At 49.3% G+C, this 18,178-nt stretch overlaps 1 protein-coding gene across 2 annotated transcripts; it reads right to left on the reverse strand.

Annotated features, from left to right (window-relative positions):
• Nucleotides 1-94: 94 nt before the first annotated feature.
• MRPS18A (mitochondrial ribosomal protein S18A) lies at nucleotides 95-17,978 on the reverse strand. 2 transcript variants are annotated; one of them, XM_049893059.1, is made up of 6 exons: nucleotides 17,861-17,978; nucleotides 9,341-9,372; nucleotides 6,586-6,696; nucleotides 3,806-3,929; nucleotides 3,578-3,647; nucleotides 95-528 (listed from the first exon to the last, which is right to left on the reverse strand). In XM_049893059.1, exons 1-6 carry the CDS (start codon nucleotides 17,967-17,969, stop codon nucleotides 384-386), a joined length of 591 nt encoding a protein of 196 aa, XP_049749016.1. In that variant the 5' UTR covers nucleotides 17,970-17,978; the 3' UTR covers nucleotides 95-383. The 2 variants fall into 2 exon arrangements, with proteins under 2 accessions (XP_049749016.1, XP_049749024.1); XM_049893067.1 differs by lacking the exon at nucleotides 17,861-17,978 and adding an exon at nucleotides 16,446-17,665.
• Between the last annotated feature and the right edge of the window lie 200 nt (nucleotides 17,979-18,178).

An 18,178-nucleotide genomic window follows, 5' to 3' on the forward strand; every position in this document is an offset into this window, starting at 1 on the left:
CCTTCAAAACAGATGAGTGTCTAATGCTCGGCAACTGGCCGGCAATGGGCCCAAGCCCCCACACCCCCAAGCAATGAGCACACACTCACTGGGTAAGCACGAGCCTGGTTTATGACATTCCTCAGGCAAAACTGTCCCCCAGCCCTGAGCATGGCCCAAGCCCGTCATGATAAGACGGCAGCTGCCAAGGGGCCCACGGCCTGCCCAGCTGTATCTTCCAGCACTGCTGCTGGGCAGGCCAAGGGGAAGAATGCCTCCAGTCTTGCTGGAGGGAGGCCACCCTGCTGGGGTAGGCAAGAAGTACGGTTCAGGCTGAGAGCTGCCCTACTCCAGTAGAGGCACTTGCAGGGCCCTGGCTAGGTCCTCAGGAAGTCAGCTCTCAGTCAATGATAGAACACTAAAGGTTTTCTTGAGTAGGAGACATTGTCCTTCAGCAGGGGTGACCCCACAGCCATGCGTACTTTGTTCCAGCGGTGGCCTTTATTGTAGATGGGCTTGACAGAGCTGCGAGACCAGCGGGTCAGGTACCTGTGGAGGGAGGATAAGGAGGCAGCCGTGAGGGCCGGGGACCCATGCTGGAGCCGTGAGAGTGGGGCACTGCCTCCTCCAGCCAAAGCCACAGTTGGCCAAGCGAACCCTTTGACCAGTTTTCCTTTCTGGAAGGGTAGGGGCTTTTCCTGGGAGTAACCGCTGAGTGTGCTGTAAACAGATGGGCTGGGCTCTTGCTCCTGCAAGCGTGTGTGGCCGGGTCAGGGCCGGCAGGCAGGCAGCCCGGGCCATGGGCTTCCTTGATCTTTATGAGTTGTCAATGTTTGTGTGTTTGCTGGGGGAGGCAGCAGTGAAGAGCTGCTTCAGAGCAGATCATTGCTTTCTGGCCTCTGCCAAGGGGAGAGAGGCTGATGTCAGGGCCTGGAGGAACCCTCCCCTCTTCCCCACTTGGCTCACTCTGCCACCCCAGCCTTTGGGGTGCTCCCCTGGGCAGCTGTAACCTGTGTAGGACCCCTGACCGTCACCCAGCCTGTGACGGAGCTTGTGGGTGCAGACTTAGCCCAAGAAGGTTCCTGTAAGTAGAAGGGGGGCGGGGAAGATGGCTGCCGCCCATGTCCTTTGGCCTCCTTTGGGGATGGTTAGGGCTAATAGTTCCTGGAAAAGTGGCTCATGCCGGCTGGGATTGGGGTTTACTCTGTCCAGAATGGAACCTGGATCCTGTCCATAGAGGCCCATCCTTTGTCCTGCAAGCTCAGCGATAGCAAAGGCCAGTCATCCTCCCCTGTAGCCACACTAGTTTGGGGCTCAACCCAGTCACCTCAGAGACCCTCAAATGAGAGGTTTCTTTTTTCATTAAAAAAATTAATAACCTTGGACAAATTTGTTACATAGAAAAAGTGAAACGATGATTGTTGATTTATACATTTAAACTGAGCTCCCTGGACCCCCGTCTCTGCCCCTCAGCCCTGTGCAGAGGGCACAACTCTGCAAAGGAGCTGGGGGAGGTGCTGGCCTGTACGCCAAGTGTGGCTGAGTGGGAAGGAAGGCCCGCCCCATGCCTACTGTGGACCTCAGTGCCCAGCCAGGGACAAATCTGTGGAGTGCGCTGGCCGACGAACAGCTTTCTCTACAGCTGGTGGCGCTGGGACAGCAGGTCAGTCAAGGCGCAGGGAGGGGAACACCTGGCAGGCCCCTTTGCTGGCATCTCCCAGTCTTCGGTGGGGATGGGTGAAGATGGGGTGTGGAAGCAGGCTCCCAGAAGGGGGTGCTCATTGGGATTCATGGACCCAAGAAGGTCCTGAGGCTGACCAGTTTGTCCAGAGCTACTGCCCCAAAGCTGTTCTTTGTCCCATGCCCTGGGGGAACTTGAGGGAAGCTAGGCTCCAGCTAACCCTGGCCCAATGCCTGTGCCACAGTCAGCTCTCTGGGAACACCCCAACTCTAGGAAGCACCAAGGCTCCTTCCTACCTCTCCTGCAGGGGGCAGGAGGAGAGTAGCAGCAGGAGAACACAACTGGGCTCCACTGGGCCCCAGCTGAGCCTGGGCCAGTGCATGGCGGCTCAAGGACCTCTGAGTGGAATCCAAAGTCCCTCACAAAGGAGCCAATCCCCTCGTAGCCTGGACTCCCTCTTCCCACTCAGGGTGGCCTTTTGCAACCCAAGAGCCCCCACACGTCATCAATCCTGTGTCACATTAAAGGACACCAGATGTATGGGAGGGTGCCTGGCCTCGCTTCAAAGGCCTGAGGGTGGGATGGATTGTGTCCTCACGCCTGCCTGCTGTCTCTTAAAAAGATGGGGGTGGGGGGTGGGCCTCATCCCCAAATGGTCCACATCACATTTGGGAGAGACAGGAAGAGGTTAATACGTCCTGCTGTCCCAGGCCTGCTGGCAGATGGCCCAGCTGGCACCGTGGGAGGTGCAGGTGGAGGTGGGCATGGTGCCAGGGTGCTAGTGAGGCACTGGTGAGGGCCCAGCCTCCAAGGACAGGGGAGACAAGGTACCAGGAAGCAGCCCTGCATTCCTGCCTCCTGTACCCCCAGCTCAGCAATGTGTGCCTGGTACCTGCCTGGCCTCACCCCTCCATGCTTGGATTTTGTCGGGGACCTAGGAGGCATCCTGGCGGGAGGGGCGTCTTGCTTTGCTTCAACTGTCTTTGGTCCCTACAGAGAGCAGTTCCATCTTCTTCACTCCAGTCTGGGAAAGGCCAGTGGCAGCTGGACAAACTGAAGGAAGGAGGGGACCGCTGGTAGAGGAGAACAAAAAGAAACCCCCAAATCAACTTTACAGATATGGATCTACACTCAACACCTCAGGGGTATAACAGAACTAGGAGCGTGTGAATGTGGTGATGTCAGAGATAGAGAGGAGAGGACCTCCAAATAACACGGCTGCTTAAGTGGTACACAGGGATCTGCTCCTGCACCAGACGGGCCACCTGTGGCTATTCCAGGGTCTGGGGGCCTTCTCATCTGTAAAACCTCAGGGCCTCCTGGGCCACCACGTACAACTGTGCAGGTTATTAACTGTATAACTTCAGAGGAAGCCATTCATGATCATGAACGTTGCCCTGAAGTTGAATGTTGCATGGCTTGCACAGCTGTATACAGCAGTCCTGTCCCAGACCCTGTCCTCTCCCATTTCTAAGACCTCATTCTATCCTTCAGTAACCCCAGTGCCAGAGAAAGCCAGGATACTGAAAGTTTGTAGAAGTGTTCTGACATCCCCATAGCAACCCAGTGTGATGTCATAAACAGTGGATTAGCACTTTCTAACATCCAGTCAGCAGAGCAGGCCTTTTTACCCTCTTTGCCCCTGTGCTAAGTGCCTTACTGGGGAGGGAAGAGGAAAGAGGCTGAGGCCCACAGGGGAGGGTGAGAGAAGTGAGTGCAGTATGAACTATAGCAGTACTGGACTGGGGCGGGGACAGGGGGAGTGCTGCTCAGCTGGAAGGGAGTGAACTGAAGAGCCAGAAACACCCCAGCTTTCCTGAGTGGTGGGAAAAGCGCCTGGACGGCTTCCCCAGCAGAATGCAGTGAGAGCTGCAGGCCCGCAGAAGGCTCAGGCTGCAGATGCCCAAGTGTGCTTACCGGTTAAGCTGCGGTTTGTTCTTGGGAACAAACCCTTCAGGAAGCCGAGGCCTGTGATTTGGGAGCAGACCTGTGTGGAGGAAGAACATGTAAGGGGATGGTCTGTGCAGCTCCCTTGGCAGCTCTTAGGGGGTCAAAGGGAAAGCTGAGGAGTGAGGAGGCTGGGGTGTGGGTGAGTCTAATTTAAGACTCTGGGTGTCCACTTCTCTTCCAGGAGGGGGCTCCTACCTGCCCGGTGGGCCATCTTCACACACTCCTCAATCTTGCGATGCTCTTCCTGGCATAGGCCCGTGATCCTTCGGGGCAGCATGCCTCCATGAGGCCGGATGAACTGACTAAGCAGCAGGACATCCTAGTGGAAACAGAAAACCAGCAGGGGGACAGGGGAGCCCAGGGTCAGCTGGGTTGGCTTTTGAAGCCGGGGAGCCAGGAAAACGCCTGTGTCCCAGCCCTTGAAGACACCTGTACTGCTCTTGGGTGCCTACCTGAGCCACGCCCTCCACACAGAGCTGTGCATACTGTTCTACTACCTTCACCGTAACAAGAGCTAAATCCCACCTGTACTAAGGTTTTCTGTGCCTCATCATGAGATAATCTTTTGATAGACTAGGTTAGAGAATAGCTGCTTCAAGAAGTGTTAACAACCATTTATGCACCTGCAGTATCCTTTCTGGTGAGGAAAGGTCCGTTGAGTTATTCTCCTTGGGTGGGGTAGGGGGTACCAAAACAAATTTCCCCAAAAGAGGGAAAACCTGCACCATTTCAACCCCCAAAGCCTACGTGCCACAGGCCAGAGTACATGCAGGCAGACCCTCCACCTCCCATCCCTCCGAAGTGCTAGGCAGTCCTATGCATTGAGAAGGAAGGGACCAGGGTTGTGAAGAAAGATGGCAGGTTTCACCCCACATCTTCTAAGGCCAGTTGTGTAGGGTGCTTGAGCTTCTGTTGGACCACCACATTCCTGCCAGGCTGTTTTGGACAGATCAAGGCAACAAGGATGAACAGGGCCAGAATCAAGACAAGAGATCATCCTCCCCATAACTCTCATAGGCTGGCTGGGTAATTGCCTTAAAAACACTGAGGGGGTTAAATAAGATTCACCACCCTCCACCCCACCCACAGGGGCCTGGCAGGCCGGTCTCAGCAGTCATGTTCCACGAAACTGACTTGCTGCCCTGGAGGAGCCTCGCTGGATAAGCACAGATTTGTTTTAATCACTGGACAGCTCCTAAGGGACCTAGGCCCCTAACCCCCACCCCTGTAATCTTCGGAATCTGATGAAAAGAACTGGATTGGATTAATCCAGGGCTAATAAACTGTGCTCACAGCCCCAGTCCCCCGCCTCAGGCTGCCAAGCAAGCTGACAGTTTTATGCAGCTCAGGCTAATGGTGCTCTGAGTGGAACGGGGTAAAAGGAAAAACAACTTTAGCCTTTACCTCGGAGGGGATTAGATTTCTTCTGCTGGATAAACAGAGCCAAGTACGTTTTCTGGAAACGGCTGGTAGGAAGAGTGCCCCATGGTGGCTGGGCAGCTGGGGGTTCACATCCCCATTGGCCACCGGGATTCCAAGTATGCCCACAGCCCCATTCACTTCCATGTCACAGAAGCCTGTGAACACTGTCCCTTTGCCTCTAAGCTGTCTATTACTCCAGGCGGCCATCAGCAGAAGAGCCCCCCTGCCCGTGGTGGCATGAAGCCAAGGTCCCCCAGCCCAGAAGATTAGCTGGGCCATTCTGTTCAGATCCCACGGACATGTGGCCTCTCCTGCTCTTATTGCCCAACCAGGATCTCTGGCCCTTAGTCATCCCATTCCATTGAGGGGCACAGGGACAACTTGCAGGTCAAATTGGCCCAGAGCCTCAATCATCTGCAACCCAAAAATAGGGCACTTAATGTCACCAATGAGAACTTGGAAGAACAAGTAGATTTCTCCATGCTGCGTCCTTCCTCCCAGGCCCTCCTGTTTCTAGAGGTGTACAGAAAGGGAGTCGGCAACATGGGCTCTACCGGGGCTTTGTATCCCTGGAGTTTGTATCCCACCTCTGACACTAACTAGCTGGGCAAATTAATCAATCTCTCCACGTCTCAAACATCTTCATCTGTAAAACGAAGATGGAAAAAACACCTACTTCATAGGGTTATGGTGAAAAGGAAGTAAATTAAGACATGTAAGCACCTACAATAGTACCTGACACATAGTATGCACTCAAGACATGTTACCTATTGCTATTAGCTATTATCTTCTTTTCCACGAAACAACAATTCTGGGAAAGCTAGAATGATTAGGAGTCTTTGTAGCTTCAGTATGGAAAGGGACAGTAAGGTGTTCCCAGATGACAGTAAGGACCAAGAGCCTCTTCAAATATATCCTCTCATTATAAAAGGAGGAAAACCAACCCTGTATCAGGATTCCACCCCTTCAAGAACACAGCCCCCAAAAGGACTGGGGTACAGGGCCCTGGTGGTCTAAATTGCAACCGAAACAAACAAAAACAACCTCCAGTTGTCAAGTCAATTCCAATTTATGGCGACCCCATGCATGGCAGAGTTGAACTGTACTCCATAGGGTTTTCAATGACTGATTTTTCAGAAGTAGATTGCCAGGTCTTTCTTCCAAGTGCCTCTGGGTGGGTTTGCGCTGCAAACCTTCCAGTTAGTAGTTGAATACTTAATTGTTTTCACCACCCTAGGACTCCAAAACCATGAACTGAATCAGCAGCTCTCTATTCTGGCTGGACATGAGAATGACCTAAGGAGCTTTAAAAAACAACCAGCCCAGGCTCCACCCTAGACCAACTGAATCAATCCCTGGAGGTGGGGCTTGGGCATTTTTAAAGCTTCCTTGTGATTATAATGGGGAGTGAGGATTGAGAAGCACTGGATGAAATGCTTCTGTTTAGTGGCTCCCAAGCTTGCAGCTGCGGCTAAAGGAGGACGCTGTTCAAGTTCACCAGGGCATACAAGCTCGGCGACATGCAGTGTTGAGGTCTCAGCCTGCAGACTCACCTCATAGCTATACTTGTGCTTCAGGTTCCAACGACAGATGGGGCACTGGCCGGAGGGGTTAGGGGGATTTGGACTTTCCTTGGGAGTCCCCCCTGTGATGTGGCCTTTGATCTGGGAGGCAGAGAAAGAAGAGCCAGTGAGGGAGAGGCCGATGTGGAGCCAGGTATCCTTGAGCAAGCCCTCAAAACAGTGGAATGCTGGTGAAACTTTATCTCCGGGGGTCTTGTAGGAGCAGGGAATAGGTCTCTCCAGCCTGAATCATGGTGGGCCCTGGGGTAGCTATGGGGATGTGGTTTGGTGGCCTGCAGGGGTAGTGGAAACCATGTGAACTTAATACTGGTGCCAAGAGGGAGGGGTTTGCTGCATCTGCTGAATGCTACCTTTCCTTCTTTAAAAATACAAAACAAAAACACCTGCTGAATAACATGACTTCTTCCCCTGCCCCCGCTTTGGGAACAAGAATACACATACATGGTAGAGAGTTTCAAACTGCAAAGGGACAGAGAGTCCAAAGAAAGTCTCCCTCTCAGCCCACACGTCCTCCTCAGAGGAAACTGCAGTTTTGTTTTAGGTACCTGACGGAGGTATGTCTGTGCCAGTGGTTCTCAATGGGGCAATTTAGCTTCTCAGGGGACATTTGACAATGCCTGCAGACATTTTTGTTGTCATGATGTGGGGGGATTTGCTACTGATATCTAGTTGGTAGAAGTCAGGGATGCTGCTAAATACCCTACAATGACCAAGAGAGTCCCCACAACAAAGAATTATCTAGCTCAACATGCCAATTGTGCCAAAGCTGAGAAACCTTGGTCTATGCCTGTACAAGCAGACATCTATGTGTACAAGCAGGTATTTGTGTATACAAGCAGACATCTGTGTGTACAATCAGGTATTTGTGTGTACAAGCAGACATCTATGTGTACACGCTGACATCTTTGTGTACAAGCAGACATCTGTGTGTACAAGCAGACATCTGTGTGTACAAGCAGACATCTGTGTGTACAAGCAAGTATTTGTGTATAAAAGCAGGTATCTGTATACACAAGCAGACATCTTTGTGTACAAGCAGACATCTGTGCGTACTCCTTCCCCCCACCTCCTTTTTTAAAAATGCAAATGGAAAGATACATTCCTGTCTTGCTCCTAGCTTTTGTCATTCTGGATGCCATTCTTGAAACCCTGCTGAGGCCACGTGTGAAAGGACCTCCCTGTCACTGCCTGGCTGGTAGTCTCTGTCTCCTATGAGACAGCCTTGAAGTACTAAACTCAATAAACCAATGATCCAGGGGTCTGCTCCAGCTGCAAGATGGGGAGCTTAGCAAGTCTTGTTGACTGAGGCCATGGGACAGGTTTGGGAGGCTCTGGGAGGAAAGCACCACTGTCTACTGGGGGAGAACTGGAGAAAGGGAGAGGGGCTGAACATAAACAGCTGGCTGTTAGGGCACTGCCACCTATCTTTCTGCCAATGCAACCATAACTGCACCCAAAACGAAGATGTTGTGGTTAGAGAAACTGTGCAGGTGCACAGTAGGGCTTAGGGGGAGGGTTTAGGTGGGCTGGGCAGGGAAGAGAATTAGCATTTCCTGACTCCCCATTCATTACGTATCTGGCTCTGTGCTAATAACAGTTCACATGTACCATTAAATTTCCACAACCTAGCAAAAAAAAAAAAAAAAATTTTTTTTTTTTTTTTTTTAGTGAGGTAGGCATCACGAGACCCCAGACAGCAATAGCAGAGAGGTCACCCATAGCAGGCAGGGGCTCTTCCCTCCCCCTTGGAGCTGTCACAGTGCCACAGTGTCCCAGATTCATGCCCCACGTGAAAAACTCTTTACAGTCAAAAGGCAGATGTGTTTCTCTCCTCTAGCATGAAGTTTAAGGGAGCCAAAATGTGCTCTAATGCAATAGGGCCCCTAAGTCAACAGAATTCTTCTGAGGCTAAGCAGTGAAAAGGCTGAGGGAATATTCTGGGGAAGACCCAAAGAGGGAACCCTACAGGTTCATCCTAGGGATAAGACTGCCTTGGGAAAGACTAAGCTTGGCTGGCTGCCAGAAGGATTAAATCCCTGGTTGGGATGGAAGTTAGAGAGGCTGCTGGGAGCCCTGTGGAGTGGCTGAGGATTCCTTGGAGGGATGGAAGGCCATGTGAAAATGACACTGTCTTTTAGGGATTATAGGATAATCTAGACCCCATGACTCCGAGGGAGGGAGGTGAGATGGGCCAATGAGGGAAAGGGGACAGTGGGTGGACAATGAATTGTTCCAGCTTTCTTACCAACAGACAAGCCAGGGCACCAGCCAGTGAGCCCAGAGTGTTTCACCTTTTAACTGCATCACTTAAGGTGTACCTTAGTCATTCTAAGCAGGAAGGAAAGGAACCGAGGGCCAGGCTCCTTGCCCAGGGTCAACTTCCTGTGGCTTTCTAGGCCTGCCAGTGCCTTAGTTTCTCTTCTGGGAAAATGATTTATCACCTGCCAAAGAACATATCAGCAAAGGTCTCTGAGACCCTGTCATACAAAAGGCCACTTTAATCAAGTAACAGACGCCTCAGCCCAGGCACAGTGACTGTTCCTGATTAACCACACTATAGCACACATCTTGAAAAAATAATCGATTGTGGGATTCATGTTCACAGAGGCAGCTGATTCTGGGGCCAGGAGTCCAGTCTGAGCCTCCTCCCTCCCTTCCTCAGAGGAGCAGCCAGGCAGCTCCAAGTGCTAAAGAGGTTAGAAATGGCCAACGCGATGATACTTACTATAGTCGTATTCCCTTCTTGGATCTCCACCACTATAGGGATAAAGAGGAAAAATTAGGTCAGCCATTTAATAAGGAACAGGGAGCTTCAAATAACAGCTCAAATTCTACACTTGCAGAAAGACGGAGCCTTCAGTCTGTATTCTCCCACGGTCAATGCAGGGGCTCCGCCCTGGAGGCTGGGTGGGCAAGCCCAGCGGGACCAGCTCTCTGGGATTCAGGGTTTCCACACTGCTTTTGCCTTTCTAAGCCAAGATTCATCTTGGTTCTATCCAGGGGAACTGGCAGGATCCTGCCCAACCGATGCTAGCAATAATGACCCCAGGAGTGGTAGAGCAGAGGCATTTATCAAATTAAAATGGTTTCTGACCTGGAAGAGTTTGCAATCTAAGCTAGGGCACTGAACTAACACTGTGGCCACACAGTGGATAAGCAATGAGACAAGTCCACTCCTGAAACCTGTCCTGAGAGCCTCCTATAAGAATCTGTACGAGGACAGCTGTGTGAGTTAAGTTCTCTTCTCTTGTCTCCCTGCAGGGCTGTGTTTTGTCATCTGACTGGAGAGGGGTGGTGGAAGAGTGGGACCTGGGAGAGCGGCCCTCAGATACTGGGTCCAGGCAGAATTTCAAGGAAGAGTGCTGCAATTCCAAACTGAGAGGGATCCCTCAGCTCTGCATATTTAGGTCTGAGGCAGAGGAGAACCCCAGGGTAAGACAGTCAGCTGTAGACATCTGTTAAGCTGTTAAGTACTTCCTGTCTTGTGAACCAGGATGCAGAATGACAACCTCAACAATAACTGAAGGAAAAACTAAGCCAATAATCCAGATTCAGCAAATATGATCAAATAGAAAGTTCTTGGGCATACTTCGTTGTTTTTCTAATCTTTAGGAAGAGAGACACCATATAAAACTGTTAGCACAGGAGCTGGCACGTAGCAAAATGCTCAACAAATACTAGCTTTTAATTTTAGGGAGCAAATACTTGTCATGGTTCTCTGCTGGCTGCTAATTACTGTAATAGAAAACTTGGGCCCACACAGACGTGCTGCAAACTGTCTCCCCAAATCCTAACACCATATTTTAATGGCAGCTTGGCCACCACAACTCAGTTTTTATTCAGCTCTGGCCAATGCAAGAAGTAGCACCGATCAGAACGAGGCCCTGGTCCTTAAGTGTGTTAATCTAGTGAAAGCCATGGCTCTCTCCCTACAGACACATCTGTGTTTCTGAGCATACACACTATGATGCAAGGACTTCAGGAAGCTCACAGGCCCATGAAGCCATGCAGTTCATACTGGCTACCTCTCTGTGGTGTCAATAGGTGATTTTAGTTTCTTTCTTTCTTTTTGCCTATCTGTATTTTTTTAAGTTTCTAAAATAAACATGTACTGTTTTTGCAATTAAAAATAAAAAAGGAGAATGTCTAAGGAAAAAAGTGAGGCAATTCTAACACAGCCGGAGGCCCACGGCAGCATCTGTGATCACTGAGCTCTGTGACCGCCACCTAATTGGACACAGACGCCTGGAATGGTTCCCCACTTGTTTTCTGGGCAAGGCCATTCATAAAGACTCATTACTCCAAAACAACGAACCTGGAAGTCCCTCGATGTCCAACGCCAGACACACAAGGGAGTAACGATAACCAGAAAAGCCCTGGGGCTCTCTCCAGAGAACGCTGTAGTCACTAATAAATTCAAAGACAAACTAGGTTTCTTCATCTAAAAGAAAATGCGTCACCCCACACACGGATCTACTTGTACTAGACAAAGACCAGCCCAAGAACGGGATGTGGGTGAGACTCAACCTTGTCGTCAGTCTGGCAGCCAGTGCAGCTGCGGAGGAACGGTCACTGCAGTGAGTCAGTCTGCAGACACAGCCTACAAATGTGGAAGAGCAGGGGAGCGCACCCGCAGTCCAGTGGGGTTCCAGACATCCTGGAAATGGTGCTAATTAGCAGAAATCAAGGTGGGAGAGGGACTGAGGGTGACCAAACCTGAGCACCAACAGGCAGGGGGAAAGTTTCTGAGCATCGCAAGAGGAAACGGTACAAAAGAAACACTGTGGTACCACCTGAGTCGGCACAAGAACAATGCCCAAACACGAAGTGGATAAACATGTGGTTTCCCTCCTGGTAGAGGCACTTGGGTTCTAACCATGAGATAAACAAGTCTAACAAAATACACATCACTCCCGGCAAAGAACCAAACCCTGAAGTCATGCACTGGCCCCTGGAAAAGAGATCAAAGCCGGTGGCAAGCTCTGCTGTTCACAAGCTCCCCACACAGCAACTCTGAGCCAGTGAATTCTCCTTCCATAAGCCAGTGGGTAAAACAACCGACAGATGCTTATCTCATAGAAAATTTGTCAACCTAGAAGGAATGACCCGAGAACTCACTCGAGATTGACATTTATCAGGATGGTGTCTCAGTATAGGGAGAAAGGGCCTGGCTGGAGCCTGGAGAGGCCCTGGTAGATTCTACGTCTCTGCAAACAGGAGATAGCAATCAGAATAGTATTGATTTTCAGTGTGCATATAAAAATATGTCAAAACCAAACAAAACCCGAGATGCATTTTATCCTTGGCCTCTCCTCCATTTCCTTCTCTTCAAGAGAACTGGGGTTGGCTAAGAAGGGCTGGACTTCAAGATGGAGGCGCCAGTAGAAAACTTGTTTAGCAAAAGATGGAATCACTCTTGCATCTGAGATATGGCTAATCAGTAAACTAAGGAAAGATATGACGGAGTTTTTCAAATCAGAACTAAGGGCCAAACTCTTTCAAGACAGGCACTTCTCATCACATCAAATAATCTGTCCCAAACAAGGCAACACATTTGCTGAGCATCCGTGCAGAGTACAGCCTTACTCTGCCTACTGTGAAGAGTTACAGTTGAACTGGAAGACACAGTCTTTGCCTTGGAAGAGGAAAGGAAACTAAAACAAGCATGGGAACTTCACTGTAATAAAGTCTATGCCTCGTAAAGAGGTCCTTTAAGTACTTCAGTAAATACTCGCCTAGGATGGAATCCAAGATAACTGAATTATAATGCTCTGGAGCAAACAGCATTGCGGTAAGACTGTGGTGAACACAAAAGACCTTGATGGTCCCGTAAACACAGACATAGTGAACAGCAGTGGTGGAAAGACCCAACTGCTTCGTAACAGAGGAAGTGAACAAAGTTGAATGGTCAGGAGAGGGAGATGCTGCTACAGGAAGTACCCAGAGACCAAAGTCCCTCTGGAAAGGATCCACGGAAACCAAGTCCCAAGAAGGGTATGAAGGAATGGAGTAAACTGAGTGGCAGGATGGATAGAAGGAGGCACTAAGACTTGTGTAGGGTCGGGGGTCGGGGTGGGGGCTAGAGTGCATGCTTGGGATGAGTGTCTGCATTTCTGACCATTGACTATTTTTCTCAAACTCCTACAGCACTGTTGCCTTTAGTTCACCTTTAATTCTACCATACAGTTTTTAGGTCCTCTCATCACCGTTCTTCCTCTTCCCCTGCCCCCATTCTTCTCCCCTGCACCCATGAGGGAAGGTCCCTCTGCACTATGGTTTAGAGCTAGGAGTCTTATTTCTGCACAGAAGTCTTTTTCCACTAACAGGTTGTTGTTGTAAGGTGCCGTTGTTCAGTCAGCTCTGACTCACAACAACCCCAATATACAACAGAACAAAGCCCTGTCTGGTCCTGCACCATCCCCATGATCACTGGTATACTGTACTCAAGTCCACTGTTGACGAAGCTGTATACTTTTAGTGTCTTACAACCTAGGGGGTTCATCTTCCAGCACTATGTTGTAGTTAGGTGCTATCGAGTCGATTCTGACTCGTGGTGACTTCACATGTGCAGAGTAGAACTGCTCTACAGGGTTTTCAAAGCTGTGACGTTTTGGAAGGAGATCACCAGGCCTATCTTCCAAGGTAGCTCTGTGTGGGTTTGAACCACCAACCTCCAGTACTATACTGGGGAATATTCTGCTGTGATCCATAAGGTTTTCACTAGCTAATTTTTAGAAGTAGATTGCCATGCCTTCCTTCCTAGTCTGTCTCAGTCTGGAAGCTCTGCTGAAACCTGTCCACCATAGGACCCTGCTGGTATTTGAAACAGGTGAAATAGCTTCCAGCATCATAGCTTATTGCTGCTCAGAAGTGTCTTTCCACTAGCAGGTTACTCTGGACTGTATACCTTGAATGCTTTAAAGCACTCGACTCGCTCCTTCCCCTCTCAAAGCTTTTAGCCATATGGCTGACCACCCAGTTGGCCACATCCCTGTCTGACATGCTAGGTCCTCCAGAAAACCTCCCTTAGCTGATTAGAAGAGACAAAGCAAACTCCCTTTGGCTTTACTCAACACACTCGGCTCTAAGTGCCTGATAGATCATAATCATATACGTGTTTATCTTCCTTGTTTTAAATATATTTCTTTCATGAGGGCTGTAAGAGTGATATGGCAGGAACTCCAGGTCTAACACAGTCTTTGCTAAGTCTGGTAGGGTCAACAACAGAGGCAATTACTGTAAGTGGTCTTTGGCAAGTTGACTGATGAGGCTTCAGGGAAAAGGGGGAACGACACGAAGGTACTGCCATGGTATATCATAAAAACGGCATGGTGGAGGCCTCTGACCTCCTCTAACTTCATAAGGTGGAGCAGAATCAAGATCAACAGCCCAAGGCTGACTCCTGTGAGGTGGAGGCCAGACATACCTCCTCTTGCAAGCCCTTTTTACCTATTCTGATACCATCCATCCCTTCCCCGGCACTCTCTACTTCTCTGCTGGGTTTGATAATTCACAGACCATACTCATGATTAAGGGGGTTTATCAAGGAAGTAAGGGCTTACAATTCATGTTCAGGAATGCTCAGGATACAGTTCTTTGATCAGGACAGCCTCTCCTCAGCCATGCCTGCAGGCAGGTCTCTCTCTGGCCCTTGTCCCCTCTGCCTGGCCTCTGCCCTGCTCAGGCAAATGTTACAATGCTCTTTTAGCTCCGCTGATAAGCACCCCGAAGTACCCCACTGCACCACCAAGCCTCCTGCCCGAAGGCACTCAGCTTTCTTGCTCCGTGGGCTGGGAAGCCCATCGGGCCATCTCCTGTCGGTCTCCTGGTTCTGCTGCTGCCGTTTTTCACTGTCTTCGGTGTTACAGCTCTCTCTCAGTCTTCTGGTTCCAGAAGCTTCTCAGCGTGGGGATTCTGGGGCAAAAGGATGCACTCTACCCCTGGCTCTTCCTTCTTGATGGTGGTGAGATCCTCCCTTCCCGCCTCTGGGATGGCTCATTTTCAGCCTATCGGGACGGCAAAACTGGCCAATCCCTTAGTTAGGGTTCCATGTACCTTATTTGCATAGTCCCACCCAATCACTGTGTGTGAGTCACAAAGACTATGGCTAGAAGGGCCATATTAAGTAATTCATTGCCCCACAGGTACCAAGGTGATGTTACTGGTGGAGAGGGAAGAGTGCAGGCTCTACTTCCAACTCCACTATTTAATATGTGTGATATTGAGCAAGCTACTGAACTCCCCTGGGCCCAATTTCCTCGTTTGTCAAATTGAGGACAGCAATATCCACCTTTAAGGATTGTTGAGAAGAATAAACACACGCATGTGAAAAACCTTGTACAGTGCTTGCAGCAGGCACTTACTAAACTATAATTTCCATTTTTGGCTCTGTTCTGTCTTGCTTCTTTCATAACAATCTTTCTTTGGCTTTGTGTGTCCCTCTTGTCAATCCTTGGGTGACCAGGGTTTCTCAACAGTGACACAAGTCACATTTTAGGCCAGACAGTTCTCTGTTGTGGGGGGCTGTCTATGTACTGCAAGATGTTTAGCAGCATCCCTGGTTTTTACCCACCAGATACCAGCAGTACCAGTTGTGAAAACCAAAAATAACTCCAGACATTGCCCCCAGTTAAGAACCACAACGTTACTGAAAATCCTTAGAGGCGGGACTCTGCTGCTCAGTCCTCAAGAACTTTGACTAAAATTAAGTAGTACTCCCTAATACTTTGAAAAGTAGGATGCTTAAATATTTTCAGCAAGAGACCCAGCTTTAAATTCTATGTGTACAATATTATTTGGGTGTCAAATATACCAGCTTCAAAATTAGTTTTATGTGTAATACTTTATGCCTTACAAAGAATGGGTAGAGTATCAAAAGAAAATTTTTCTCATTTAAAGGCCCTGGAAACAGGGTGGTTATTAAGAATAATACAGAAGATCATAGTGGCTTCATGTAACATCACATTCAATTCAGTCTAACATTTAGCTGTGAGGTCTGAAATAAATGAGATAGAAAAGCTAACAGCCTAAATATTTATAGAGAGTAGGACCTCACAGACCCACCTGGTTATGTATCCCATCATTTCACAAACTTTCCAACTAAAAAAGTTCTTTTAAGTCTAACCTCAAATATTCCTATTGTAAGAAAAATGGATTCCTCTCGCCTATCAGGGAACACAGCAAAGAACTGTTTTCAACTTTGAATCTCACAAAGGATATGCAAATTGCAGCTACTGTTTGACATTTGGTAAAACCTGTTACTGTAGAGTTGATCCCAACTCACAGCGCCCCTACAGGATACAGTAGAACTGCCCCATAGGGTTTCCAAGGAGCAGCTGATAGATTTGAACAGCTGACCTTTTGGTTAGCAGCCAAGCTCTTAGCCACTGTGCCACCAGGGCTCCTTGACACTTGGTAGATACCCTCAAAAACATTATGGGCATATGCCTGTTTTGCAGCATGGGAATAGATAAAACATCTTTCATGAAGCATGAACTCTTCTGGTATCTTTCTTTATTGACAGATCAGCCTAATGTTAACCAGGTAGTGTCTGGACCTTGTTGTTCTTTCTAGTAAATGTTCCATCTCCCCCTCATAGCTAAATTCTTCAAACATACTTGCTACTTCCATTTCTTCATCAACTATCTCCTTGATTTCCCAAACTGGATTTCTTCTCTGTCACGCTATTAAAATTGCTGGTGGAAAGCTAAAAAGAGACCTGAGACAAATCCAGTGGCCTCTTCATTAGTGTCTTAGGATGGATTCTCTAGAGAAGCAAAATCAGTAAAGTGTATAAATATATATAAACTTATATTAAGGAAATGGCTCACAAGGTTGTAGAGGCCGGAACATCCCAAGTCTGTGGGTCAGGCGTCTCCTGATTCACATAACTGCAGGGGCTGGTGAACACAAGATTGGCAGGTCAGAGAGCAGGACTCTTGCTCACATGCTGCAAAGACTGACGAATCTCAAGACTGGCAGGCAAGACCACAGGTAAGCTGCTAGCTCAAGTCCCAAGAATCGGAGGTCACGTGAACAGGAACCAGCTGCAGGATCCACGGTGAGCAAAAGCCCACAAGCCTTGCTAGAATGTCCACTTACATTTGATGCAAGCCACACACCCAAGGAAACTGCCTCTCAGTGACTGGCCACTCACAGCAGATCTCACCACGGAGGTGATCACAATACATCAAATCTCATGGATGTGATCACAACATCACCCTACTGCCAAGCCACTGAGAATTATGGCCCAGCCAAGCTAACACACAACCTTAACCATCTCATCTAGGCTCTTCTTTTTGGACTTTTCTGCTCCTCCTGACAACAATGATCAGTCTTCTCCTCTAAATTCTTCTTCACTTTAGTTAAAGAATATGCTGACCAGAGCCTTGTGTGGGAAAAATCATTTCTCTTATACATCACTCATCATCTCCTGCTTCTAGTAGTACACAGAGGTGTGCTATGTTCTCAAATATCTTTTCACTGTTCCTCGGATTCCATCCTTTTATAAGCCTGTTCAAGACACACCCCTTTATAAAAACTTTTGAATGTTTCCGGTAACAGAATCTCCCTGTACTTGGTCATGTAAATGCTTAATTGCATTTATGGCAACATATACGCATCATCTAAGCGTCTTGGAAAAACGGCTGTACTTTTCGCTTTCTCCAGCATCCCTTCACAGTTCTTGGCCTTCACTAAGCTCTCAGTTGATGCTGGAATCATGTCGCCTTTCTAGACTTAAGGTTACTGAAAAGCAGAACCACCATCCAGCATTTGCCTCTGTATCAGCTGCTCAAGGGACTTCCCACGTTGGCCTCCACCTCTCAAGGAGACGAGAGACCCGGGCAGAAAAAGCTGCCATCAGATCACCGCGTTTTCAGATGAGAAAATGGAAAGGGAGATCCAGGGATTCTTTATCGAAGGTGGAGGAGGTTCGGGGAATACGGGAGGGAGAATTAACTTGCAGACCCTTACCGAATACTTTGCTAAACCCGGGGGTAAATTTTCCTTCTGCTGCAGCTGACTAAGCAGGCCTTTCCTTCCATCCTTTCCTCCTCACAAGGCACGGGAAGTCAAGATAACACCAGGGTCTGTAAAGGGTTTTAAAGCACCCCCGGGACACCAGCACCTCCTACGAATCAGAACCACGCGAAGGAAAGGGAGGGCGGGGAGCATGGGGGCTGGCAGAGGGCAATCAGCGCCACTCTTCTCAACCTCGGGTGGGTCGTCGGGACCCGGAACTCACCTTCCCGGAGCCTGCGAACTGGAGGCAGAGGCCTGGTCGCGGCCGGGACCTCCAGGAGCCCCCGGAGCAACCGCCCACAGCGAAACACCACGGCATTGAAGGCCGCCATCTTGAAAACCCAACCTGACCTCTTGGGAAGTGCACTTCCGTTTCCGGAGCGGCGTGCGCGCAGCCGCAGTGGTGAGGCGAGAACTGTGTAGCCTTGTGGACTTTTTGGTCTGTGAGTCCTGTCACTTTTATTTCCCTCACCTCTTCAGCTTTGCGCTAAAGGGAAGAGGCTTCTGAGTCAAGCCTGCATTTCGTCCCGAGGTTCTAAGG

This window comes from Elephas maximus, chromosome 1, assembly GCF_024166365.1.
Source record: "Elephas maximus indicus isolate mEleMax1 chromosome 1, mEleMax1 primary haplotype, whole genome shotgun sequence".
In the NCBI taxonomy this organism is placed as follows: domain Eukaryota; kingdom Metazoa; phylum Chordata; class Mammalia; order Proboscidea; family Elephantidae; genus Elephas; species Elephas maximus.

Excerpts from the sequence above, each read along its gene's own strand:
- MRPS18A (XM_049893059.1), bottom strand. The coding sequence starts at position 17,969 with ATGGCGGCCTTCAATGCCGTGGTGTTTCGCTGTGGGCGGTTGCTCCGG. Across the intron at positions 3,930-6,585 it reads AGCACAAGTATAGCTATGAG|GATGTCCTGCTGCTTAGTCA; the intron begins GTGAGTCTGCAG and ends TGTTTCCACTAG. Across the intron at positions 3,648-3,805 it reads GAAGATGGCCCACCGGGCAG|GTCTGCTCCCAAATCACAGG; the intron begins GTAGGAGCCCCC and ends TCCTCCACACAG.